General features: G+C 46.6%; 1 protein-coding gene across 1 annotated transcript in view; it reads right to left on the bottom strand.

Moving 5' to 3' along the window:
- Positions 1-808: 808 nt before the first annotated feature.
- The window catches only part of TMEM260 (transmembrane protein 260), a 54,448-nt gene continuing 46,279 nt past the window's right edge, over positions 809-8,977 (bottom strand). The window contains 5 exon segments of the mRNA XM_032236223.1: positions 809-1,159; positions 4,068-4,158; positions 4,786-4,839; positions 5,398-5,526; positions 5,528-5,571. Of these exon segments, the coding sequence (XP_032092114.1) occupies positions 890-1,159; positions 4,068-4,158; positions 4,786-4,839; positions 5,398-5,526; positions 5,528-5,571 (588 nt within the window). The 3' untranslated portion in view covers positions 809-889.

Here is an 8,977-nt window from a genome sequence, read left to right as displayed (position 1 = left end):
TTCAAACTCTCTGTTGATATAAATCTGCCTTTTATTCTATCTCAGGGGTGTTAAACTCAAGGCCCTTGGGACGGATACGGCCCAGGGGGTGCTTAAATCTGGCCCGTGGGACTGCCCTGGAAACAGCGAAGGACTGGCCCGTGTTGCCTCTGCTAGTGAAAATGGAGCTCAGGAGCACCCTCCTGAGCTCCATTTTCGCTGGCAGAAGCTTGCAGGAGGCCATCACAGCCAAAAACGGAGCTTGGGAGCCCATTTTCACTGGCAGAGGATTGCAGGAAGCCATCACAGCTGGAAACAGAGCTTGGGAGCCCGTTTTCGTTGGCAGAGTGCTCGGGCCATCACAAGTGCACCCAACAGGAGTGACATTAAGCTGGCCATGCCTACCCCAGCCCACTGAAATCAAACGCAACTCTGATGCGGACCTCAATGAAATTGAGTTTGACATCCCTGTTCTATCTGGTAGCCATGTTCACAGCAAACGACAGTGCCTAGTCAACTATACCTGAGGAAAAAGACTAAGTCAATCTTCAGCCAATCAGGATTGAACTCAACGATGGGCAGTTAGCCTGCAATACTTCATTCTAACCACTGCGCCACCAGGGCTCTAATTATCAATGTACTTTATTAAGATGTTTTCAGTTAGAATCTCCAAAGTTCAGCTTTGTTTAATGACTCCCACATTGTAACATCAAAAGGAAGAGAAATCCCAATTCATGTCCCCGCAGCCTTTGTTTATGCTTCTCTATACCCCCTTCTTTTGATTTAGTCTTTTCCTCCTATCCAAAACCCTGCATTTAAGCTTGTTTTCCCCCCCCACAATCTACGGAATCCTTCTCTTACTCTTCATTTCCTCTCCAACAAATTTTCCCTTGGACCTCATCAGCACATCCTATGCAAGCCGCCTCGCTGCCTTCTTCAGTTTTCTCACTTCCCGAAGTTCTTTCTTCATATGCTTTATGGCTTGCAAAATGCTGCTCTGCTGGGGATCATCTGCAGCTTCCTCCAAGTAAAAGCGGAAGTGTTTGATGATTTCTAAGAGTAGCACTTCTGGGTCTTCCTTCGCTGGGTGAAGATGTAGCACCCTCTCGCAGGCGATGGCGTAATTTTTGTGCCAGTTCACTGGATGACTTTTGTACATGTTTACAATTTCCTTGTACAGCTGTAAATCACAGAAGACGGTTCAGGATTGAAGAGGAATCTCAGAGATATCATTTTCCCCGTGTTACAAATATTTGCTCACTTTTTTTTTTTTAAAGCAGTCAAGCTTGGCATAAACAGCATCTATATAAAATAAAGCCTCTGCAAGTGAAGTAAAATAGGACACCGTTTATGAGCATATGTTTTAAACCATGAAATGCAACTCTCTGCATTTCTATTCAGAAATAAGCTCTGCTAAGCACTCCCCAGTCAGTGTGTATAGGATTTGAGCTAAGAGGTTTCATGTGTGCGGCTGATGATTGGGCATACTGCTCTGATGTCATCCAACTGAAAAGAGGAATAAAGATGTAGGATTCTCAAGGGGAAACTAAAGAATAATAATCCCAAGGATAAATCTGAAAGGTAAACTGGAAGAGAGACGTAAGAGAGAGAAGCCAGAGAGCAAAAAGGGTGAGGAATAAGCAACAATGAACTGAAGATATGTGTTTTATTTCTAGTGGAGCCATTCTGCCTATGAAAGCAGCAAAAGAAAAGAAATGAACTTGGGTTATTTCCTCTAAATTGTATCCATTTTATTGCTAAGCCACCATTTTTTTTCCAACGTAGGAGAGGGGAAAGAAAAAATGTCCGTGCACTTGAGTTGCTACTGATAACAGAATCAACACCCATCTTTTTCATATTCACACAATTACAAGACCTGCAGGTAGCAAACCATGAGCAAAGTTCCTAAGGGAGGGGGGGAGGAGAGAGGGAGACATAGAAAACTTGCTGAGATATTATTCTTTAGCTAATCGGCCATGGGTCTGCCTTTGCTCGCTGGGAATAGCTTCCTGCTTCTGCTTGGGTTATACAGGTTGTAGATGAGGACTTGGTCCTATTCTTCTACTGGAACCTCAAGGCACTACCTTAAGCAGGCTTTCACAGTTGCCATCCAACTAGTCTGCTAACCTCAGGGGTGGGCAGCTACGGGTTTGCCTGGGTTCGGGAGAACCCATAGCTAATGATATGGCCAGTTTGAAGAACCTCCAAATCCCATCCCTGGCTGGCCCCACCCACCCCACCCCACTCCTTCCAGGAGTCTCCATGCGGCCCATTTTGGATGAGAGGTATGTGCAGTGCCCACGCGGAGACTCGCAGAGGGGGGAAACTGGGTCTCTTGGAAGCTCCGGAGGGCCTCCGGAGCCTGGAGGGGGCAGTTTTTGCCCTCCACAGAGGCTCGAGGAAACCCTCAGGAGTCTGGGGAAAGCGAAAACCACGCCATGGTGCAGGAAGCTGACTAGGCCATGCCCATCATGGCCACGCCCACTCAGCAGCTGGGCCAAGAACCTGTTGCTGAACTGTTTGAAGCCCACCCCTGGATAACCCCCCAAGTAAGCTTAGCTGTGGCATCTGGCTTGCTACTACAGGACAGTGAAAAGGTCCCACAGTTCTGGGGCAAAGTGAAGGACAATCTTTCCAGCTATATAGAGGCAGCACTCAAGAGCAGTGAGGTAGAAACAGCTACCATGCCCTCACGAATGAAGGCAAATATATGTATCCCAGGATAATGTTGCAGGATCCAATCTGGGTCAGTCATTGGGACCAGAGTTTTAGTCTTCCAGGCTTTGGGACTTGTGCTGGTGCCCATCCTCAGGGAACTTCTCTCTGCAGGAACATTCTACTAGAGAGAAGTTCCCCGAGGATGGGCTTCAGCATGAGTCCGAAAGTTTAGAAGACTAAAACTCTGGTCTCTGTGAGTGACTCAGATTGGATCCTTTAGCTGTCATGCCTTATTCGGAGCCCTAAAGCAGGTAATGGCAGGGAGGAAAAGATACCAACCCAGACATCTGTGGCCAGACAGATGGAAATAGATCTCCTGGTTGCAGCTGTACTATCTATCTATCTATCTATCTATCTATCTATCTATCTATCTATCTATCTATCTATCTATCTATCTATCTATTTCTCTACCTACCTACCTACATAGATACATATCTCTGGCTTAGCTGATAAAGGAGGAGATCCTGTGGCTTAGTGGCTAATATAACTGCCTAATATGTAATACAGCCCAGGTTTGATTCCCAAACTTAATACATAGATGATTTATTCTCTGAAAAAAAATACTGTGGTGATAAGACACCCCTAACATCCCTCAAGGTGTGTGTTTTGTTGTGCCTTAAAATGGCTTCTACTGTACTGCTGTAAAATGGCTTCTACTGTACAGCACAGTGGAGTTGCCATGGTAACGGCTTAACAGTAGTCCCCAAGGGGTCTCTCTCTGGTAAGGAGGAAAATCCAATATTAGAAATTGTGTTTGGTCGGGATATTTTCCTCCTATAAATAAATACCCAGGCAACGACATGTTATCAGCTAGTTTTATATAAATTGATCTGATGACTGGAACCAGTGGAAAAATCAACACTAATCAACCATATAGATACCACCCAGACCTCAGGCCCATCCCTTGGTGCCCAAAGGACATTTTAAATAAAGTTTATTTAATAAAAAAAATTAAATATGAAGCTGGTCTGTTATAAAGCCTCAGCCCCTAGCAACATAATGATTTTCAGAGATGTTTGAGTGCATAATAATCCCTTGAGAGGGAGCCTCATAATAATCTAGGGCAGTGTTTCTCAACCTTGACAATTTTACGATGTGTAGATCTCAACTCCCAGCAACTCCCAGCCATCTGGGAATTCTGGAAGTTGAAATTCACACATCTAAACACAAAGTCTAAACAGGTGCATTAACACTGACCTACCCTGACACACATTTTGTGTATAGCTAGGTTTCATACTGCAGCCACTTTCTGACTGCATCCATTACATAGTGCAAACTTACAAATGATTCCTGTCCCAAAATTGTGACTTATCCCTGTGCAAATATATAGACCACTTGAGCTTTTCTATCCCAAAGTGGAAAGTTCTCACCTTATAAGCAAGGATGTAAAGCTTTGCTTTCTCTTCCACAGATGTGGAACCAGTTTCTGCAAGGTCAAAAAGAAAGAAGGCTGTTTTCATCCTAGGAGGGGGGAAAAAACAACAACAGAAGTGAACTGCATATTCTTTAAACACCAACTGGCATGCATGAAGGAGGAGGTAGGATTCACTTCCCCATGGAATGATTGTGTTGAATTCATATTTGCCGACAAAGAAATAAAGGGAGACTAGTGTAGATCTATTTCAAGCTATTTAGCTCTCGTCAGCTAACCATACCCTTCTGGTATTCAAACCCGGGCTACTTACATATTAGGTAGATGTATTAACCTCTAAGCCACAGGTTCTCCTTGCTTTGGCAGCTATACTAGGGGGAGATTAAATGTTTTTTATCAGGGAAACCTGGGTCTACCCAAATATGGGATGGCACATGGAATGATTGTATCCCAGTTCACTATACTGAGCTGGTGTTCACTGGATATGGCATTAGAAACTGTACTCCAGAACATCTGAAGGGCACCAATTGCCTAAATTCATTAACTGAAGTTAATATTCCATCCCACACCAGCTTCCCTAGATTGTCATTGTGCTTCCTCTGAGTTTTACCTGCTCAGTGCTGCAATGTGCAATATAATTAATTTGTATGTAGACTGATACAATTATCCTCTCTTTCAGACTTTTTCTGAAACATGGGAAGGAAACAGGCTCTCACCTGGCTTGCCACATCTCTTCATTTGCTACCAACTCCCAGGAAGATGAGTCAAACCTTAAAAAAAACAGGTAAATTGATATGCAAGACCAGGTAGAGGCCCACAAAGACAGAGCATGAACAGGATAACTAAAACTTTCCAGATAAAGTTGAGGAAATGGGAACAAGTAAGATGGTGTTATCCCTTCAGTCATGTCCATTAGCGATTCTATCCAAACCCTCTCTGGATCCATTCCAGTGGTGGATTGCAGGTGGTACGCCCCGGTACGGGCATACCGGAGCCTGCCCGGAGCACCAAATACCATTCCGGTATGGTGCTCCGGAGGGCCCACCCACCCGCCTGAGCTCCTTACCGCTCTTTTAAGTCTTGGCGCTTCCACACACAGCGTGTACAGCACCTGCGCGATCTCTGATGAGCAGCTGGAGCGTTGCGGAAGCTCGTGGAGGCATGCTAATACGCATGCGTGTGCCCATGTGGATCCAGAAACCACCACTGATCCATACCACACATATTTTTGATGCTACCAGTATCTTCACTAATGATAAAAAGAATTAGCATTCGTCCACTCCCTTCTTGCAATTTTTAGAAGCTACTGTCAACTACATGTCACTAACCTTCCATATTCCTCAGTCCAGTTGTAGAGGTTTTGGGTATGCTCACCCCACATTTCAGGATCAAAGGGAACTTTTGAAGATTCAAGTTTATCACAAGAGCCCCAGGGCCAAAGGGAATAGTCTTTTTCAGGTAGGGTCCCCTTCATGGAGTCCAATACAGACAAAGGTGTCTTTGCGTATTACAAAGAAACAAATTAATAATTTAAAAAAGGTAAGTGGATAGCAAATAGCAATAGCCGTTAACTTATATACCGCTTCATAGGGCTTTCAGCCCTCTCTAACCGTTTACAGAGTCAGCATATTGCCCCAACAACAATCCAGGTCCTCATTTACCCACCTCGGAAGGATGGAAGGCTGAGTCAACCCTGAGCCGGTGAGATTTGAACAGCCGACTGCAGAACTGCAGTCAGCTGAAGTAGCCTGCAGTGCTGCATTTACCACTTGCGCACCTCGGCTCTGTACAATGGTGCGTGCCTGCGATAGCACTAACAGCACCAATATGAAGGAAGCTAGGAGCAATGGTTGGTTTATTTTATGTTGAATAGTTTGTCTAAATGATTTCAGTTGTGTTACTGATTAGAAATATTGTCTAATCTTGTGCTAGATCAGGGGTGTCAAACTGGCAGCCCATGGGCCAGATGCCGTCTTGTGCAGCCACGCCCACCCCAGCTCCGTGAAGGGGAAAACAACATCAAGAAACGTCATGGACGGCAAGTGTACACTGCGAGTTTGACTCCCATGTCAAACTCGAGATACAGGATGAGAAGAGTTTACTTCAAGGCTTCAGAGAAATTCAGACAGGTCAAGCCATTGAGGCTACTGAAATTTGCTCCAGACAACAACCAATATCCTCTACCTGAAACATCACCAGTGATGGGAATATCCCATCTCTCACAGTAATTGATCAATTTAGAAGACTCCAAGTTGTTCTGATCTAGGCTCCTTAAAAGCATGAAGCAGGGTCTTGATCCCAGTAAAACCTCTTACACGACTGTGAATTCCTCTCATTCATTCAGTCGGCAAGGCTTGGCAACAGTTTTTCAGAGGAGTATTTATCAACATGAACCTTATCTCGCTTGGAGAGCTGCCAGATAACTAGTTTTCAAACGCAGGGCAAGGCAACACTTGGCAACAGAGTCTCTTATAGTCACAAACAGAATTTTCCACTCTTGAAACGACCGAAGGAACGAATTGTTTTCCTGCAAAAGCCCCTCCCCGTTCGCTCCTCTTTTGTTTCCTATGGGGGGAGCCAATCACCTCCAAGGTGTGGCTTTACTCCTAAGTCGACCCTGCTTTCTTAGTTGTTCGTGGCTTCTGGCAGCTCTATGCATGCACACACTGGGAACAGGCTCCAGCTGCTGGTGGCCTCTCAACTCCGACGGTCCTTGGATGAAACCGATTATCTAGATGCCTTTCAGTCGGGTTTCAGGCCTGGTTATAGCACGGAAACTGCTTTGGTCGTGCTGATCGCTGATCTCTGGCGAGCCAGGGATAGGGGTCACCCCTCTATCCTTGTGCTCCTTGACCTCTCAGCGGCCTTCGATACCATCGACCATGGTATCCTTCGCAATGGTTACAAGAGGTGGGAGTGGGAGCACCATCCTTCGGTGGTTCTCCTTCTACCTCTCGGACAGGTCACAGTCGGTGTTGGTCAGAGGGCAGAGGTCGACCCCAAGGCCCCTCAATTACGGGTGGCCGCAGGGTTCGTCCTGTCCCCCCTCCTATTTAACATCTACATGAAGCCGCTGGGTGAGATCATACGCCGGCACGGGATTAAGTACCACCAATATGCGGACCGATACGCAGTTGTACCTGTCTGCCCCATGCCAACTCAGCGAAGCAGTAGAAGTGATGTGCCAGTGCCTGGAGGCTGTTAGGGTCTGGATGGGACGTAAACAAGTTGGCACTCAATCCAGACCAAGACCAAGTGGCTACTGATGTTCCCTCCCAAAGATTGGCCAAGTATTCCATCTCTCAGGCTGGGGGGTGAAATTATACGCCCCTCAGAGAGGGTTCACAATTTGGGAGTCCTCCTGGATCCCCAGCTGACTTTAGAACACCCATTTGTCGGCTGTGACCAGGGGGCCTTTGCCCAGGTTCACCTGGTGCACCAATTGCGACCCTACCTGGATCGGGAGGCCCTTCAGTCACGCATTCCCTTGTGAACTCAAGACTGGATTACTGTAACACGCTCTACATGGGGCTGGCCCTTAAAGAGTGTTCGAAGAGTTCAGCTGTCCCAGAAACGCAGCGCGCGAGCAATTGTGGTGCATCCAGGTACACCCACATCACAACCTATCCTCGGCGAGCTGCACTGGTTACCCATTAGTCTCCAGACCCACTTCAAGGTGCTGGTCGTTACCTATAAAGCCCTACACGGCATCGGACCTGGGTACCCTGAGAGACCGCCTCCTGCCAATTACCTCCCATAGACCGATTAGATCTCACAGGTTGGTCTTCTCCGGATTCTATCTGCCAGCCATGTCGGCTGGCGACTTCCCCGGGGGAGAGCCTTCTCTGTGCAGCTCCAGCCCTCTGGAACGACCTCCCCGTGGAGATCCGGACCCTTACTACCCTCCCAGCCTTCCGCAAAGCCATTATGTCCTGGCTGCTCCAGCAGGCCGGGGGGCTTTCGAAATATCAGCCCCACGGAAACTGTGACTGTTGTGTATTTTAAAGTATTGTCTTGTTTATTTATCCCCTCCCTTGTTTATTGTAAGCTGCCCGGAGTCCTTCGGGCATGGGCGGCATACAAGACAAATAAAACTAAACTAAACTATACTAAACTCTGCCTCACTGCTGTCTAGCTTCCTCTCTGCCTCTAACCCAAAGCCCTCGTCGTTTCCTCAGGCCCCAGGACTGGTCCATCTTCCTCCCAACCTCTTCACTTTCCGACTCTCCTGCCAGACACTCTCTCTCCCGGCAGCCACAACAGAAGGTCCCTCCCACTCTGTTATTCTGTTCTCTTACAAACCGTTCTTGCTATTGGGAAGACCCCCCCCCCCAATATTCAATATAATTTTTCTTCTATAACTTAAATCAGAAGTCCCCAACCTGCGGCCATGGGCCACCACCTGGAAAGGTTGGAGAACTCTGACTTAAATCAACTATTCTATGTCTGAAATGATAGAAACAGATCTTAGCAATTTTTTGTGTGATATCCTTCCATACTCTCAAAACACCACAAACTCACAAACTCACATTGCTGTCACATGACATAATTGCGATATTTTTCCCCTTCATGAAGCTGGGGACGCATGACCTGCATGTGGCGCATCCAGCCCACGGGCCGCCAGTTTGACACCCTGCTCCACAACCATTGACACAAATAAACCTTCAAGTGGCCTCAATGACTTGCTAAAAGAACGCAAATGACCAGCTGTCCGCAAGGAGCATAAATCCTTCCATTCCCCACCATCCAGTCAGACCTCAAGAAGCTTCTTGGATGAGAAGTGAAACATCTTCAAAGAAAGTCCAGTTGCCTCTTGAAAAAAGCACCCTTTGGGGCAACATACCGCTACATATAAAAATGGCCCTCATTATATGAAAGTGAGAGTAAAGATAATTAAGGCTCGACATG

This window comes from Thamnophis elegans, chromosome 1 (assembly GCF_009769535.1).
Source record: "Thamnophis elegans isolate rThaEle1 chromosome 1, rThaEle1.pri, whole genome shotgun sequence".
In the NCBI taxonomy this organism is placed as follows: domain Eukaryota; kingdom Metazoa; phylum Chordata; class Lepidosauria; order Squamata; family Colubridae; genus Thamnophis; species Thamnophis elegans.
This window is presented reverse-complemented; position numbering and strand designations above follow the sequence as displayed.